At 37.5% G+C, this 17,135-nt stretch overlaps 6 protein-coding genes across 10 annotated transcripts in view; 3 read left to right on the top strand and 3 right to left on the bottom strand.

Annotated features, from left to right (window-relative positions):
* The window catches only part of LOC107217943 (regulator of nonsense transcripts 2), a 28,575-nt gene extending 28,318 nt beyond the window's left edge, over positions 1 to 257 (bottom strand). Inside the window, exon 1 of one of the 2 annotated variants that reach the window (XM_046742324.1) lies at positions 67 to 257. The gene's annotated coding sequence lies outside the window, so the exon portion shown is untranslated. The remainder of the gene's footprint in view (positions 1 to 66) is intronic. The other variant, XM_015655662.2, reaches the window with a different exon arrangement.
* A 157-nt stretch (positions 258 to 414) lies between these two features.
* LOC107217945 (protein arginine methyltransferase NDUFAF7, mitochondrial) lies at positions 415 to 2,960 on the bottom strand. 2 transcript variants are annotated; one of them, XM_046742341.1, is made up of 6 exons: positions 2,878 to 2,960; positions 2,558 to 2,781; positions 2,337 to 2,444; positions 1,499 to 1,762; positions 1,301 to 1,420; positions 415 to 1,041 (listed from the first exon to the last, which is right to left on the bottom strand). In XM_046742341.1, exons 1-6 carry the CDS (start codon positions 2,891 to 2,893, stop codon positions 532 to 534), a joined length of 1,242 nt encoding a protein of 413 aa, XP_046598297.1. In that variant the 5' UTR covers positions 2,894 to 2,960; the 3' UTR covers positions 415 to 531. The 2 variants fall into 2 exon arrangements, with proteins under 2 accessions (XP_046598297.1, XP_015511151.2); XM_015655665.2 differs by having other exon boundaries at positions 2,558 to 2,897.
* A 262-nt stretch (positions 2,961 to 3,222) lies between these two features.
* LOC107217944 (ero1-like protein) lies at positions 3,223 to 7,227 on the top strand. The gene is made up of 8 exons (XM_015655664.2): positions 3,223 to 3,355; positions 3,808 to 4,011; positions 4,095 to 4,252; positions 4,377 to 4,562; positions 4,650 to 4,693; positions 4,884 to 5,235; positions 5,309 to 5,602; positions 5,670 to 7,227. Exons 1-8 carry the CDS (start codon positions 3,245 to 3,247, stop codon positions 5,719 to 5,721), a joined length of 1,401 nt encoding a protein of 466 aa, XP_015511150.1. The 5' UTR covers positions 3,223 to 3,244; the 3' UTR covers positions 5,722 to 7,227.
* Positions 7,228 to 7,759: 532 nt separating this feature from the next.
* Positions 7,760 to 10,786, top strand: LOC107217891 (hsp90 co-chaperone Cdc37). The gene is made up of 5 exons (XM_015655581.2): positions 7,760 to 7,978; positions 8,338 to 8,471; positions 8,603 to 9,050; positions 9,508 to 9,813; positions 10,037 to 10,786. The coding sequence occupies exons 1-5, from the start codon at positions 7,946 to 7,948 to the stop codon at positions 10,223 to 10,225; spliced, it is 1,110 nt and encodes a 369-aa protein (XP_015511067.2). The 5' UTR covers positions 7,760 to 7,945; the 3' UTR covers positions 10,226 to 10,786.
* Positions 10,787 to 11,214: 428 nt separating this feature from the next.
* LOC107217950 (ER membrane protein complex subunit 6) lies at positions 11,215 to 12,851 on the top strand. 3 transcript variants are annotated; one of them, XM_046740012.1, is made up of 5 exons: positions 11,216 to 11,404; positions 11,647 to 11,807; positions 11,920 to 12,012; positions 12,427 to 12,470; positions 12,550 to 12,851. In XM_046740012.1, the coding sequence occupies exons 1-5, from the start codon at positions 11,365 to 11,367 to the stop codon at positions 12,578 to 12,580; spliced, it is 369 nt and encodes a 122-aa protein (XP_046595968.1). In that variant the 5' UTR covers positions 11,216 to 11,364; the 3' UTR covers positions 12,581 to 12,851. The 3 variants fall into 3 exon arrangements, with proteins under 3 accessions (XP_046595967.1, XP_046595968.1, XP_015511155.1); XM_015655669.2 differs by having other exon boundaries at positions 11,223 to 11,404; positions 12,451 to 12,470; XM_046740011.1 differs by lacking the exon at positions 12,427 to 12,470 and having other exon boundaries at positions 11,215 to 11,404.
* On the bottom strand, positions 12,642 to 16,537 carry LOC107217948 (excitatory amino acid transporter). Its single transcript, XM_046740010.1, has 10 exons — positions 15,915 to 16,537; positions 15,484 to 15,569; positions 15,203 to 15,338; positions 14,883 to 15,081; positions 14,493 to 14,706; positions 14,129 to 14,419; positions 13,815 to 14,048; positions 13,545 to 13,739; positions 13,330 to 13,464; positions 12,642 to 13,169 (listed from the first exon to the last, which is right to left on the bottom strand). Exons 2-10 carry the CDS (start codon positions 15,546 to 15,548, stop codon positions 12,962 to 12,964), a joined length of 1,677 nt encoding a protein of 558 aa, XP_046595966.1. The 5' UTR covers positions 15,549 to 15,569; positions 15,915 to 16,537; the 3' UTR covers positions 12,642 to 12,961.
* Positions 16,538 to 17,135: the final 598 nt, after the last annotated feature.

The raw sequence follows: 17,135 nt of genomic DNA, 5'->3' as shown, positions 1-17,135 counted from the left end.
GGTTAGGTTTGTTTGACAAGATTATAATCTATAAGGAATTGACACAGTTCAGCTACAAGCCTGTACCTCGTTTTAACGACACTAAACTCCTGGCCGATCTTCAATCCATGGACTTTACAGCACTTTACAGTAAAATAAAATTATACACAACTACCCACCACGTCGTTGTTGACTCTGTGTTCTTGATTTGTTTTTATCAATTCTATGGTTAGATACGACCACAGACTTTTAAATACGACCAGGATACGACGCGCCATAGCGCATTTGTGCAATGTGCTCCTTACGAAAAATAAAAGCTTCCGCCAGCGGCTCAACGATGGCGCTAAACGACAAAACTGCGCGCGTCAATTCAATCCTTGTAGACCAAAATATTCGAGATATTGTCGACGGAACATGAAATACAAGTTTTGCTCTCAGCGATGAAGTTTATTCTCATTTTCATGTACACGAAAAGAACGCTCCAAAGTACAAAATATTTACAGAAAATCTTGAGAGTAAACAATTTCTAACAATATATAATTTTCAACTATTCTACACCGGTGTGTGAATTGCTTGAAAACCTGCCACAGGCCACTTATTCAAATTATCTTTCAACACTGAGGGGAACAGAGACAAGAACTTGAAACAGTTTCCCATTTTGTCTTCGTCTGTAATCATACTGTATCCCGAAATTAATGCTTTTCTGGTACTGTCGTCGGATGCTTTCTTCAACAGCATAATCAGCCTGGTGTCGATACCAAGCTGTTTTAAAAAATGTCTCTGGGTGACGGGGCCAAATGATATCAGACGATTATTTTGACATGCTATTCTCCTCAGCAGTGAGAAGTCAACGTCTGCAGTCAAGTCAGCTGTTCCTGGATTCGTGAGTGGATCCTGCTGCTTGTGATTACGGAAAGCTCGAAACGTGTCTGTTCGATCTCCGTTATGACCGTAGTCAGCAATAAGCGCGAATCCTCCGTTTCCTATGAGAAAATTTGCAATATAATCTATAATTACGGCGGTTTGCGGGCTTGTTTCGATGTGATCCCTGCGTTCGTGTTCCTAAAAAAAATTGATGCATATAAATTAGTGACATAAATCATGTAATTTTACATGTATGGGTCATATGTGCTAGAATTCTCAACAACGGTTATATTTAAAATTGCGTATCTCATTTAGATATTTCAAATTTGTAATAACTGTTTCACACATACTTATTCGGACAGCAAACAACAGACTCTAAACCTTATTCATCATCAAATGTAACTTATCTTCATTTGTTTTAGAAAGTTAGATATTTCCTACGCTCACTAATGCTTACAGAGATGTAAAACTTGGTATTCGGAGTAGCTGACCTAGACAAGACGTAGCGAAATTTTTCAGTCTCTTTCGACTCTGAATGGATGTCGATTAAAATTTCTCTCCATCCCTCGTTTGTTTTCTAAAAAAGGAAGAAGCAATGTTTTAAATTGGCAGCTAAGAAGCTGGAAATTCCATCTTCACGCTCAGATTAGTTCACCTGAAACTTATGTATGGGCATAGCGTCGAAAAATTCCTGTGCAATTATGATGCTGAAACCAGAAGGAACATCGTGGATGGTTCGATACCAGAACACTGTGACACCATCCTCTGTTGTGCCATGTTTGTAATAAGATTGACATTTGTCATTGTCAATTTCTTCATATGTTTTGCATAAATTCTTTGCTTGCAGGTCAGACAGTGTTGGGCTGACCTCTACCAAATGTAATGAAACTCTGGAGGATAATCCCAGTTTGTGGTAAACCTGAACGACAGAGACACCTATCTATCAGCAATACTACAAGAGAGAGGAAGGCCCTTGCTTCGCTATATGCTCAATAAAAGTGAGACCAGCTAATAAAATGCATGCAAGATAGTCAACAAGTCCATAGAACCGTGTAAAGAGTTTAATCAACATAGATAAAACAAATACCAGAAAGCATTAGGTTCAAAATTAAAGTTTAAAGATCAAATATAGACTGGTAAGTGAAGTTAGCATTGAAATATTTCTTATACTGTTCTAGTCAGCTGAAGAGCTGAAAATCTATGCATTTAACTTATTAGAAATTCATACAATCACTTGAAACTTATCATGCATAAACCATTACCACCAGATAGATTAAATACACGTTTGAGTTTTGATTCGTAACTCTTCAAGCCTACATACAGCATTTTGGATAAGTTTTGCAAATTTCAGGTAATTTGGTTGTCTGGCAGAGTGGGCAATATTTCGAAGTAAAAATTATAAGCCTCAAAGCTAATTTTTTTTTTTTGGTTCTAGTGTATCTGAACTAAACGAACAAAGGTGAGCCTTGGACTAATGAGATCTTTTGACACACCCTGAGTATATCTTTTGATAAGGTTCCTCGTCCCGGACCTAATTCCACCAGCTGCACAGATTGGTTGCTTATTTTTCTCCATTCGTTTACAGACCAGACAGCAATCATCTATCGAAATGTCTAAGATTAATCAATACTGCATATCTAATAATAATAAAAACAACAATTGATGAAAGGGTTAGCGATGATCGTTTATTGCTTTTGTAGGCCATCAGGATTACCTCTCCAAATAGCTGGCTGATTTCTGGGGAAGTAGTGAAGTCACCTTCAGTGCCAAAAACGTCTTTATTCATGTAATATCCAGCACTTGGAGAGGTCAAAACTTCCCTCATATATTCAGCTATAGTTATGGGCCCGCCGGCCAATATTCGGGAGTAAAGATGCCTATATAAAATCGACTTCTCCTTTTGAGGATCATCCTTAGTACCGGTCGAAACGTAGCGACCTTTCAAAACAGATGCCAATTGATAGGTACGATCGGTAGTGCAATAACGGTCTACCAAGTGTCGTACTATTTTCGGGGAACCAATAAATTGCTTACACGACACCGGGAACATGTCACGCGGCTGCGATGCTGATATTTTTTTCTACGGGAAAAGTGAAACCTATCCCGGTACAACAAATTTACACCTCCCCGTTTCGATTTCAAAGAACGTTATCGTGCCCTACGCGCACCGCCTCACGTCGTTAACGAAACGTACACGTCTTGCGAACTTTCGAAGATTACGCGATTTCTCAGTATGTTGCACTACGTGATGTGCGGTTGAGGTTAGTCACGAGGAAATCCGACGTCGGTTAAGAAGGCATCACTTGCGACAATCGCGTTCAGTATTCAACCGTCGCGGATTCTTTGTAGATTCATTTCATTCTCATTGAACGTGTAGATAAATCAGTGTTGTGGCAGCACAATGTGGCTGTCAAATTCAGTGATCGTTATTTTGTTCTTATTCCCAACGTTCGGTGTCGACGCTAATTACTTCGGGACAAGCAATGATAACGATGACCAATGTTTCTGTAAGGTGAGATGATCATTCCAGGCATCGTCCTTGATCTTGACCTGACAAATATGTGACCTCGTTAACATAACCCCAAAACAACAGATGTCAACTGAACGAATTTCCAGAGTACTATCTCGATTACGCAATCAAAAAATAACAACAGTATTGTTTACGCAGCTTTTCACGCTACCAACGAGCGACCGATTCGACGTTTCAATTTCTTATTATTATTGTCTTCAATAGTTCCCGTTATTGTTGTTATTATTATGATCGTTGTCATCCTTTGACGAGCATTATAGAGCATTAGAGGAACAAAATTACAATTATCGTCGTAATTTTGAAGTCCGTACAAACATTTCTTCACTTGCCTGTCTATAGTCCGTATGTTTGTTACCTCTGCTTTTGTACAGTATGATGAGAAAATTTGAAAACAGTGTCAGCATTATTTTATCTTGTTACCATTGCCTTGGTAGCTCAAAGGATCCATAGATGACTGTAGTTGCAGCGTGGATACAGTCGATCATTTCAATAATATGAAAATATATCCGAGGTTAAGGAGTCTATTGGTTAAGGATTACTTCAGATTTTACAAAGTCAACTTGAAACAAGAATGTCCTTTCTGGTCAGATGACAGCAGATGTGCGATACGCTACTGTCATGTAGAACCATGCCAAGATGTAAGTGTAGTAAATTATTCATTCAATTATGTATTTATCTGTTATGCATAAATATTTCAGTGTAATTGAGAATTTTTTTACAGGAAGATATACCAGCTGGACTGAAAGGAGATGTATCTAGGCATAATCATTACAACGAAAATCCAGCCGATAAGTACAGTGCTCCTAGACCGCTAGAAGACTGCGAAAGAAGTTCTCAAGACTATAACAAAGAGCTTGGATATTTAAACACGACGATTAGGTAAAGGGATAGTTATGATGAACCAATTCTTGCAAAATGTTAAAAATACCGCACTAACTCACAGTTTGATAACAGGTTTAGCTCAAATAATAGATGTACGGTTAATTACGTTATTTCGTTCTAGTGTAAAAAATTATGAGGAATTTGAAATGTGGCAAAAGCACGACGACGCTGTCGATAATTTCTGTGTGAGTGAAACAAGTCCTGGTGAATATGTTGATTTGTTGCTAAATCCTGAAAGGTATACAGGCTATAGGGGCCCCAGTGCTCATAGAATATGGAGAAGTATCTATATGGAAAATTGCTTCAGGTAATTATTTTTGAAATTTCTGAGTTTTTGAAACTTTTATCCTTACGTTTTTGGATGTATATTATAACAGCCATTAATTATTTCTAGGCCAGAGAAGTCTACTCGCAACTTTGTACAATCAAAAATGAACGGTAAATTTCATTGAGAAACCAGACATTTTTACATATCTTATCTCCACATCATCCTTTGGATAAGATTTTAAGATATTGACTCTGATGGACATAATTCATTGATTATTTTTCACGGAATGGGATGACCTTGTATTCTATTTGAGTTTATGCACAAATTATATGAGTAACACCAAAATATTACATTTTACAGGAATGTGCTTAGAGAAGAGAGTCTTCTATAGAGTTGTATCAGGGTTACACTCGAGCATCAACATTCACCTGTGCTCCAAGTATTTATTGTCAGAAAAGGATAGTTTGGAAACTGTGTCAGCTGGTGCTCAATGGGGTCCAAATTTATCAGAACTACAGAGGAGATTCTCTCCGGAAACAACTGGAGGCGAAGGACCAACTTGGCTGAAAAATTTGTATTTCATTTATCTGCTTGAATTAAGAGCATTGGCGAAGGCTGCGCCTTATTTATTGAGAGAAGAATATTATACTGGTAATGACGAGGATGATCGCGATACCAGATTGGCTGTTCATGATTTCTTGAATGTCGTAAGGTAAATACGCACATGTGTTTCGTTTTTGCTTATAACGAGCTCAATATTTTGATACATTTTAGAATATTTTCAGGTCATTTCCTGATCACTTCAACGAAAGTGTTATGTTCAATGGAGGAGCACAGGATAAAGCGTTGAAAGAAGAGTTTAGACAACATTTCAGAAATATATCAAGGATTATGGACTGCGTTGGTTGCGACAAGTGCAAACTCTGGGGAAAGTTGCAGATCCACGGATTGGGAACGGCATTGAAAATATTATTTTCTGGAAAGTTTGATAGATGGGAACCAACATTGGATGATATTACAAAGCAACAGTTTTATCTTGAGAGAAGTGAAATAGTTGCATTGATCAACGCTTTTGGAAGGTCGGTATGATATCTATTTTTGTTTTGAATCCAAAATTCAAGTCATTAAATATTGAATTATTTACAGGTTGTCTGACAGTGTTTTCGAACTGGAAATGTTCCGACAAATGATGAGATAGCACAATGATGACGTTGAGGAGTGAATATTTTTATTGGCTTTTTTTCAGACTTAAACATCACACGTAGGTTATATAATATTCATAATAATGTCGGTATAGCTTTGACTTATACATGTTAAGTACACATTACAGTCACAAAAAATACGTTAATTTGATCAGGTGTAACATTTGTTTCACACGGAGTGGCATTCCTGTAGTCAACGTTCATAGAGTTCAATTTCGTTATAACGCTTTTTAAGTAAATATATCTCGAATTCGTTGCAAGCGTGAAAATGCGATATGCGGGTGTAAAAAGTAGAGTTTAAGAAATTTACCAACGGTAATGACACGCACAATTCGAATCGTATTTGAGACTGTTGTAGCTTGAAAGCTCCGGTGGTTTTTGATTTTACAGAAAATTACGATCCAGAACGCGAAACGTTGGATGCGAGAGAGTTGTAATAATTTAATGACGAGAAATCTTATCTCTACAAATTGAATCAATTGAAGCTCTCTGCAATATTTTTATGATTATTCCTAAGTTCCGTTTCTTTTACCAATGAAAGTGTTTGGGGAAATAAACATCACTATTCAGAAGTAGGAACAAAAGAGATATAGGTCCTGTAATAAGTTGAATGGGTAACGGGAAACGTCAGACATGAGCATTCTATTTCTTATGTTACTGTTTCACTGACAATGAATGAAAGCATGATGTATCTGTAAAATAATCTATCTCTACTGTCTGTGATACATACTTTCCTCCAGTGGGTATAATAGGCGTAATGATTATCGGTGTATTATACAATGTATATTCTTACCGTTTATAACTATCCAATTTCCAAATAGTAGGCTCAACGCATATATCTTTTCTTTCGCTCGGAAAAGTTATTATTCATAATGAATGATTTATTCCATGAACAGTATATGTAGTATAATTGTAATATCAAAGCCCGATCTGATCTCTGAACAAATATGAAACATTCTGTGAAGGCGGGAAAATGGCTGATATAGCTACATCAATGACTATCAATATTACATGCATATTATGGAACAGACAATGTGAAAAGGTGGCTCTTAAAATTATAAAATTCCATATTTTAACCAACCTAGTTTCAACGGAATTTCATAATTAAGACTATAAGTTACAACGATATATCTCTGTATATTTCAAAACATTGATAAGTCGAGAATTTTTATTGTTGTATACATATTATACAATACAATATTTGAACGAAACTTAAAGAATTTGTACCAATCTATTATGAGCACAGTTCATTTATTAACGCTATGGTGCAGTCGTTTATTATTTGGTATACACATATTTTTAAGAATTTATGCAAGATGTTTACAATAATTTAGTAAACCTTTCTGCCTGCGTTATGCTTCAAGAGTAGGTGGAAACTTTGGCATTGCATATTGTTATATATATTATAGTCGAACAAAGTGAAATATTTATTGCAATTTAAAATTATGTAAATAATTTATAATGAAAAAATATTGAAACAATATAACATTATTTATGATCAATGTATGCTTCAACCTTCTGTTTATTTACGTATTTTTAGTCATTAGGAAATTCAGTTTTTCTTCTCTTTATCAATTACGTATCTGTATCAAAATCGGATGTTTTCTCGTACTTTTGTGAGTACTCGACTACTACTCGGTGGAACCTATAAACATTACAAAAGAATTCTGTGGTCCGAAACCCCCACCATCGCATTAAGCGTTCCAGTATCATTATATTTCAGTCTATCGTGATTTCAGTGATCTTATGTTATCTCTATCATTGACTGAAGATTATATATCCTCAGTCAACAATCTCTATGAAGGCTAGAGGTAAGAAGTGTTTCATGTGGATTGTCAATTAAAAAAGTGTCCACCAAAAAGCGACAAATAGTGTTCAACAAGTAATCAGAATGGCGTAAATAAGCAATCAGAGTCAATCTGATGAGCGCTTTTTTTTTTAAATGTGAATCTTTTCCTATAGCAGCGCTATCTTGATTGTACTCTATTTCGTGGATACTTTGCTATACGTATCCGACGGAGGCCGCTCGCGTCGCGTGATCTACCTGGAATGTTTGGCATTGTGCATTGGCATTTTGCTTGCACGCTTAGATCCGGAGGCTGTGCAAGTAGCAGTTACCAGCGTTTACCAGAAACCGGTATCACCTGACAATTGTCAAATTTCCTAACCAACAGTACGAGGCAGAAGACCTGTTCCGCACCACTCTTGTACAACACAACAATGGTCGATTACAGCAAGTGGAAAAACATAGAGGTGAGTCCTATCGTAATTCAAAGGCTCCAGTACACGAGGCCGAGCGGACAAGAGAATCTTGGAAGGTTCGAGAAACCGCAGATGCGAATCTGAATCTTAGATAAACGCGATGTTTGCCAATATCGGTTTATTGAGTTAGGAATTTTCTATCGCGCAATTCTTATCGAAGCACAAAATTCAAGCCCTTTCACCAGTTTCCTAGCCTTGAATTTGACAATTAAATGATATTTATACTTCTTGCGTGTACATGAATTAGATTATAAGTAAATTTTTTGTTGAATGAACAAAAAGTGAATTATAAAATTATTTTGCCGAGCTCTGTTCGTTATACCTACTTATAATTCTTTCGTATTTCTTAGATATCTGATGACGAAGATGACACCCATCCCAATATCGATACTCCGTCACTGTTTAGGTGGCGGCATCAGGCTAGATTGGAAAGGATGCAGGAACAAAGAGCAGAACAGGAGAAGCATGAAAGAGAAAAAGAGGAGTAAGACAGTTTCCTGCTAGTAAGACTTGTCAAATTACATAGAATGGTTTGATTTGTCCATTCCTGTTGAAAATTTAGGCATGTTTAAAGGTGTATGAAAAATATTGTGAAAAATGATACACGTGTTGCAGAATTGCGCGAAAGTTGAAAGAGGCGGAGGAAAAGTTGAGCAAGGTAGAAAAGGGTGAGGAAAAGGACCAGCAAGACCTGACATCTGTTAAAAAGGCATTGGAAGAGCTTAAAATGAAAGAGTCTGAGATATTGCACAAGGAAGAAGAATTAAAGAAGAAGGAAAAGTTACAACCTTGGAATGTGGATACAATTGCCCAACCAGGTTTTACAAAGACGGTAATAAATACAAAGCCAGCTAGAAAGGAAGATGAGAGTAACTTGCCAGATGAAGAGAAAGAGAACAGGATGAAGCAGTTTGTTAAGCGTAATGAAAAAACTTTGAAGGAATTTGGTATGCTGCGGAGGTATGACGATAGTAAGAAATATCTCCAGGACCACCCAGATTTGGTTTGCGAAAATACGGCGAATTACTTGGTCATTTGGTGTATCAACTTGGAAATGGAAGAGGTTTGTATACACAAAAAATGTCGATTTATAACAAATTCTTGTATCTTAAATTTGTAGACTGTTTCAAATTCTTTAAATCGCATAGTTATTCACGATGGCCAAAAATGAAACATTCTATAGAATTTATTTTACCTTATGATTAGTACAGTTAAAGAAAGAAAATGAAGAAATGATAATATGCCAATATAGATGTCACGTTACCATTTGAGTAGAAAATTAATCCATTATCCACAAGTCAAAATACTCGTAGAGTCCCATACAGTCAAATCGGAAAAAACACAAGTTTGTGCTATGACTGTATCGTTATTAGCGATTTTGTCAATTTTTCTCCTGAAATACACGTGTGAGGTGAAATTCTCAGGATCTTTTCCTCATTTGTTTTCTGGCTTATAAAAACTAAAATCGCTGCTTCTTGTTTGTGAACTTATTACCCACGAATTTATTCCTATTGTTGCAGAAACACGACCTAATGGAGCATGTAGCTCACCAGTGCATTTGCATGCAGTATATTCTTGAACTCTCCAAGCAGCTAGATGTCGACCCACGTGCCTGTGTCGGATCTTTCTTCAGTCGTATACAAATCGCTGAGGTTGAATATAAAAATTCCTTTGATGACGAACTGAAGTCCTTTAAGGAAAGGATTCGCAAGAGAGCGGCAGAAAAAGTAGCTGAGGCACTAAAAGAAGCCGAAGAGGAAGAACGAAAGAGTCGCCTTGGTCCTGGAGGTCTAGATCCGGTCCAAGTGTTTCAAGAACTTCCTGAGGTTGGTGTTTAAACTGCATATCTACCCCGTGTTTGAAACCTCCCCTACTTGTTTATCTACTACTTATTGCTGATTGCTGACTGGTCTCAATTATCTTCTCCCCTACCTGTTTATCTACTAATTATTCTTATGTGCTGACTGTTGTTCGCAATTTTCTCTTACAAAGTTACTGTTTGTATAATCAGCTCTCAGGATCTTGCTGAGCTCTCACTCTGTATTTCAGGCCTTACAAAAGTGCTTTGAGGCACAGGATATACCGTTGTTGCAACAGACGATAGCATCAATGCCAGAAGAGGAAGCAAGGTACCACATGAAACGATGCATCGATAGCGGACTATGGGTCCCAGATGCAAAGGCTGCTAAAGAACAACAGGAAGAAGAAGAAGCCATCGGAACTCCAGACCCTGAATAATAATATTTAGCACAAATTGACGAAAAATTATTACTCGAATTATTTTTCGTTCAATACAACATGCACTTATACTCAATTGTAATGTATTACATAACTGGGTATTACTTATGTTGCTGTTTTGTCGAAGAACTGATCATTCGTTGAAGAAGAATAATAATCATATTGGTCATGTTGACTAAATGTCAGTCAGATCATATGAAAAGAGTCTTTGAGATTATTGTTCTGATTTATTGGAAGAACTGACAATACAGTGGTGTTACGTCAAATTCAAGACGAAAAGTAAACTAGACATTGTCCATTGCGTATAATGTCTTTTTGCTGTAAAACTGCCGTTTTTTTTTTATCCTTACAAGTGAAAAAAAAATGATTATTATGATTATTGTCATTGTTGTTGTTAATGTTGCTACCGCTATAGCTGCTACATATTACATTCATCGTCGACGCTTCAACGATTCATAATTTCAAGAACAACATGACTGACAGGGGAGATTTCAGTGTCAAATTCTACTCTGTATAAAATTAGAAAATAATAAACCGTGTAAATACGTGCCGATTCTTGAAGTGCAACATCTTATCCTTTAATGAATACTTAGATTTAAAATATACAATAGTGGCCTATCAATTGAACTGAAAAAACTTACAAATTAATTGACAAAATTTTGACCATTTGTCAAGGAAACTACTTTTTAACCAATCAGCGAGCCTAAAATCACTGGTTCGTGGGATAAAAAAAATTCTGAGTAGCCATCACTGCCCAGTGATTCTGATAGAGTAAAACCACGGTCTTACAGACAGTCTGGGCACTCCGGCTGTAAAATCGTGCTCGAAAGTGAAGCCGATATTGTGAATTTTCGCCGCTAGCGCTAGTGAAGGAGAGGCCTACTTAGTACGCATACACCGGCCTCGGAGATTGCAGCGCTCCGTTCTTTGGTGCACAAATTGAGAAACACAGGCTCAAGACGGTCACGCTGCGTTATATAGGAAGGGGCTTGGAGTACCTACTATAAGACCGCGAGTAAAACATTAAAAGAGACGCGTGCGTGTGTGGTGTTACGTGTGTATGCCTGTGTGTTGGGGTTAAGCGTCGAAGTGAATTGTAATTTTTTTCTTTTCAAACCGCAATTTAAGGAAGCCTTATCATGTCTACGAAAGTAAGAACAAAGCAAGAGAAAACCGGCGGTAAGTGTTCCACGTCCTTACAATGATCAATCAGACCATTGAAAAGCGAGGACTAACGAAATACATAGATTATGTATGTAGGTTATGTTTGTTTTTTGCCACATACTGTTTCATGTCATGATCTGTCATAGCGGAACTTATGTGACAACTTGATACAATTTGTTCAAATCATTACATTATGTTCAACATATTTTGCAATAATACTGTCACGTGATAGTTACTGTGACAAATCTTTATTTCAGAGGTGGTCGCTTACAGTGAGGGAGCGGTTAGAAATAATTCAGCTGTCGTCGAATACTGCAGGATATCCATGGCTGCGTTATCTGGAAGTACGGCTGGACTCTTGGGTCTGACTGGACTCTATGGTTTTGGATTTTATATATTCGCTGTAGTTGGGTTATGGGTAAGATACAGTCGCTCTTATTGAATCCCTTTGAACCTTGTACTCGCCGCCGTATTTACAATGTATTCATAAATCTGTTTAACACCGTGTGTTTTTACGTTTATTTTCACAGGCGCTGCTTATGATGAAAACTGGTGGGCAATGGAAAAAGTATTTCATAAGTAGACAAAGTTTGCTAACAAATGGATTTTTTGGTGGGCTATTTGTATCCTTTACACTATGTGACTCACAGAGCTGGTCGCAAGTCGTATTTACTTGCATTCCATATTTTTTTTTTATTTCAAAATTTTAGGTATTCTTTGAAATTTCATTTAAATTATGCACTGTATAATTCAATGAGTAAGTGGGATGAATCTCATGTTACTTCAGATAATTGTAAAAACTGTACGTGTTTGTAAATTTTCTTCATTTTATTCCATACTTTGCAGCTCATGAATTTGATAGAAATTTAGAGTATAGTATAACAATCGGCCTATTAAGATATAGACTATCCAATTTTCTCATATTATCGGAGAGAATCTTTCTGAGAGTCGTCACTTGCTGCCAGCCCTGATATTATAAATTTTCATAATTTGATGTCAATACCATCAATCAATTGTAATTAGTTTCCTTAATATAGCTGGTTCAACTGTTGCTGTTACAGACGTACGTGTTGTTCTGGACGTATCCTTTTAAGTTAAATCATTCCAGTAACTCATATGAGTATTAAATTGGTAATACGATTCTTAACTACATAATGTAGATTCCTTTTCGGCATGGTGCATGTCTACTGAGGGGAGGGAATACTCAGTATTTGAAACTTGCTGAAATTCACAACTGTGCAACAAATTGCAATTATTATTTATAATAAGTGTAATTTTTTATTGTAAATGTTTTCACATTTAAATGTATTTACACCATTACTCTTCACCTACTTAGTACTGGTGTCGCTTACACCTGAGTATCAAGTATACGACGAACTTAATGTTAACACAATTAGAAATTCTTGATGCTCATGTGAATTTTGTACAGGGTGCATGCAATAAACCAAAGTACTATGCGAAATCTTTGATTTTGGAAGATAATTAATTAGGGAAGTTAAAGATCTCGTTATTTGTTTCTATAATACTATATACTCGAAAGAGAATTTTATTACTAATGTAATATTGATTAATTTACATATGGATCTCCACACTTCCTGCAGAATCGAGGAGTAAACCTTTGGAGGAAAAAATTTCTTCGGTTCCCGGAGCAATCCCAGTTTCAAGGTTGTCCAATTTTCTCTCCACATCCATTTTCTCCAGTTCCGTCTTACTGAGATGGTAAACGATTCCTGCACCATAACCATCACCCAGGACATTGATGGATGTCCTTATTCGATCCCTTTAATTGCAATAACAGAGAGTGATATGAATATTGCTTTGAACCCTGTTATATCACAGGGTGGCCACCCGTCTGGAAAACCGGGAAATGTCAGGGAATTCCGTGAGCAGAATTGAGTGGCCACCCTGTATCAGTTTATTTTTCTAGACTTTGGACTTACAGTATCCAGTCGACGGTAAAAAGCAGAGATACGTCATCGGTTGGTAGCCCGAGGGCTGTAAGGACGAGGAGCATTGTTATCAAGGCAGAACTGGGTATACTCGCAGCACCAACACTTGCTAAAGTTGCCGTTATGCTGGAAATTTTCACAAGATTGGTCACACGTCAGTCAGTGAATAAAAATACACTTATAAATGAATTAAATTTCCAACACACCTCACTGTGATTATTTCCCCCATACCTAATGGGATACCATTCATTTGTGCGATGAATATCGCGGCCACAGCTTCGTACAGTGCCGTGCCATCCATGTTGACAGTGGCGCCTACAGATACCACGAACCGAGTGACTCTTGGATCAATTTTGTTGTTTTCCTCCAGACAGCGAAACGTCACAGGCAGTGTTGCTGCGCTGTGAAAACAAAGACCGCAGATAATTATGCAGAATAAGTACAAGCGCAGTGTAAAGTGAGGTCTTATTCTATACCTGGATGCTGTTCCAAGTGCTGTGACCCACGCTTGCATCATACCCCGGAAGAACACAGCTGGATTGGAGCGTGTAAACAACCAAAATATCAGTGGAAGTGTGACTACTGCATGTATTATCAGAGCCACGATAACTGTGGCCATGTAGAGACCGAGCATCTCTGCTGTTGCTGATAAATTCTCTATCGACATGATTTTCCCAGCTATGAGACACGCGATACCGAATGGCGAGTACCTGCCACATCATAATCATTTACACTATTCTTAATTGGTAAATCTACAGTAACTATCAGCAGTTTGATACACCTGTCTCACCACATAACAGCCCCCACTAGTTTCATTGTTATCTCATTGAGGACAACAAAGAAATCTACCATTAGCCGACCCTTAGCTCCCATCTGACCAGCGAGAAGCCCAAATGCAAGGCAGAACATTATCATTCCCATAACGTTAGTACCATCCCTGTACACCAATGTTGGCTTGAATACGCGATTCTTGCCAAAATTCTTTTCTAGATGCGGATCAAAAATCATGGGACTTTCTTCTTTGTAAATTGTCTGCGCTTGTTGGAAGCAAGCTTGTATGAGGTTCTCCGGCACCATATTCCTACATTTTTATATTTAGCAAATGTGATTACAGATGTTGACTTACATATTGTCAATTTAATGATGTTATTTACCTCAATATATCCAATATAGCATCCAGGGTTGATATTTTAGTCACGACATTAGCCTCTAGCTTTGGAATACTGGTTCTGATGCTGGGATCGCCTGGATTTATCATCAGGACCATTACTATGCCAACAATTGTGGCCAGGAAAGTCGTACCCATGTAATAGGATAGCACTCTAAAACCCATTCGTCCAGAACTCTTGGAATCGAGTTGGGCCATACCTACAGGATAATGATTACCAAGTACCTATGCATGTGTGTTCTGTTATCCATTGAGTTGAAAATATTTTAAAAGACTATCTGAGAGCATGATTTGTGCAAGTGAAAATTATCAAGAGTCGTAGTAAAATTGGTGTTTTGTTTGAAAACGAAAATTATATTTACGATGTATCTGTTACCAGCTATCAGCGACGATACTATCAATGGCAAAATGAACATCTTCAGAAGTCTCATCAAAATCTCTCCTGGAAAACTAACAATCATTATAGACGGCGGTGAAAAATTAGCCAAGCGGCCGAGAAATCCGAATGCAAGGCCGAACAGGATTCCAGCAATGGTAAGGACCAGGAGCATGTTTTTGCTAGTCCATTCCACTACCTGCGTAATTGAAAAAAAGAGGTAAAGAAGACTCAAACATGCACTGCAAGTTGTCGGACTATCATTGAAATAATAAATTTTTTGCCTCGTCTCATAGATGGTGCAGAATATCAGTACTTACCACTTGCAACCTGTCGAGAGGTCCTCGTCCGGATTTACGTCGATCATTGCCACCACTGTCCGTGTCGTCGCAGTAATTATTTTGTAAATCGTCCTCGGTGCTCTTCGTCTGTACTTCGATGTCTCTAACATGGGGTCTAAAATCACGTAATAGTTACACACGGTATGTATATACAATGCATAAAAGTCGTCTTGAAGAAAGAAGAGACTATGCAGAATAGTAAATATACGAATTGATTTCCTGCAATTAGACTGAGGTAAAGATATTTTTGTGTCACTTACACAGTCTTATTCTCTGCGTTATCATTTTTTGGGTCACCGTTGTTCTCTGTTTCCACAGATGTCATGACAGCGTAGTTTTAAACCTGCTTTAATTCGATGGTTTAACGAGATTTGGAAATCATTGCTACTAATTCTGTGATGACAAATATTGCTGGGACGAACATTTCGGCTCTTCTTCAATCGGTAAAAACTTATCATAAATTCTGAGCCAAAGAACACAAACTTCAAACTACAGCAGTATAACAATAATCTTTTGAAGTGGCGAACAGTACGCTCAAATGATCGGAGAACAAGAAATAGTCGCTACTGGTTACCCACGCAAGTTGAACCAGTTCTTCCATGAGCTGGATATTAATTTTATTTGCAACGCAAATGGGTTACTCGACACTTTGATTGGCAGTCAAGTACTTTAACTCAAAGGCAAAAAATACCTGGTGGTCGTACAGAACAATCAGGTCTTGGTAATTTGGAATGGTATTAAATTCTTCTCCACTTATATTCTGCATGCAGAACTGTTACCCAAACTAGAGCACAATCCTTGTTACTAACATCTAGAATTTCTTCGCACTGTTTAAGTTTATCACTGACTGAATAATGCACTCCCCAACCAGGGTCTGATTATAGTAGGAGAAGAGCCGGTGGTTGGACTGGGTAAGGGGAATTCATACACCAGATAAACGACGGGAATCACTGCAGGAAGTCGGTGCTCATCGCGAAGAGTTCCCGGCCACCTGCTATCCCTCTTTTCCCTGCCGGACGAGGTATTCGCAGTCTTCCCCAAAGCTGCACTGTAATAAGCTTCGGTCTCTCAGGAATTCGTTTTGCGAATATAAATACGCATCGGCTTATCACCTGCCTTTTCAGGAATGGTCTAAAACGATGCATCTTCTGCGGACTCTGGAGGCTTTCGGAATTCTTATTTCCTAGAGACAATATTTTTTTAAAAATAATTTTAGGAGAATCTACATCAGTACGAACCATGATCACAATAGTTATTCATTAGCTATAATATCACCGTTATTCCATCCTCTTTGTCTCAATTGATGCGACCAAGTGGTCCTTTACATTGGCACGCTTGCAAAGCGTTTCTCTTTATATGTGCTAAACTCGTGGAATTGAAAGATTGCTCTTCAAGCGTCTATAGTTGCTAATGTATGCATATTCGTATCTGTTCTATTGCACTGCACAAGTTGTTAATGATAGGTAAGAGCTGCAGAGTTTTGAAGAAAGACGTCGACTCTTGTGACATTACGTGTATCCTTGAAATTTATGTCCGAATTAAATTTTTTACGAAATACTATAATCATAAGTTCCTATCAAAACAATAATACTTGTTGAAATAAAATAAAATACATAAATTTGTTCAACATTATCAAGTGAAATGTATCGATTGGTACGCGTAATGCGTAAATTTCCGTATCGTACATGTGATTGACTACATTATCGCAAAGCATGTTGCCGCGTTTATTACGTAGTGTGTAAATATCCTGTCTAGCTCTATACTTGCGCAAACCGCTTATTGCAAATAATTACAGACCCTACATGTGACCCGGTTATTTGTTCTAATTGATGTAGTGTAAAAAAAAAAAATTCCGTGCTCTCCACGTCGCCGGCATAATTTTTCGCCATTTATATTTCTACGCCTGCAGCAT

This window comes from Neodiprion lecontei, chromosome 5 (genome assembly GCF_021901455.1).
Source record: "Neodiprion lecontei isolate iyNeoLeco1 chromosome 5, iyNeoLeco1.1, whole genome shotgun sequence".
NCBI lineage: Eukaryota > Metazoa > Arthropoda > Insecta > Hymenoptera > Diprionidae > Neodiprion > Neodiprion lecontei.
Note: the sequence above shows the minus strand (reverse complement) of the source record. Positions and strands in the feature narration are given on the sequence as shown.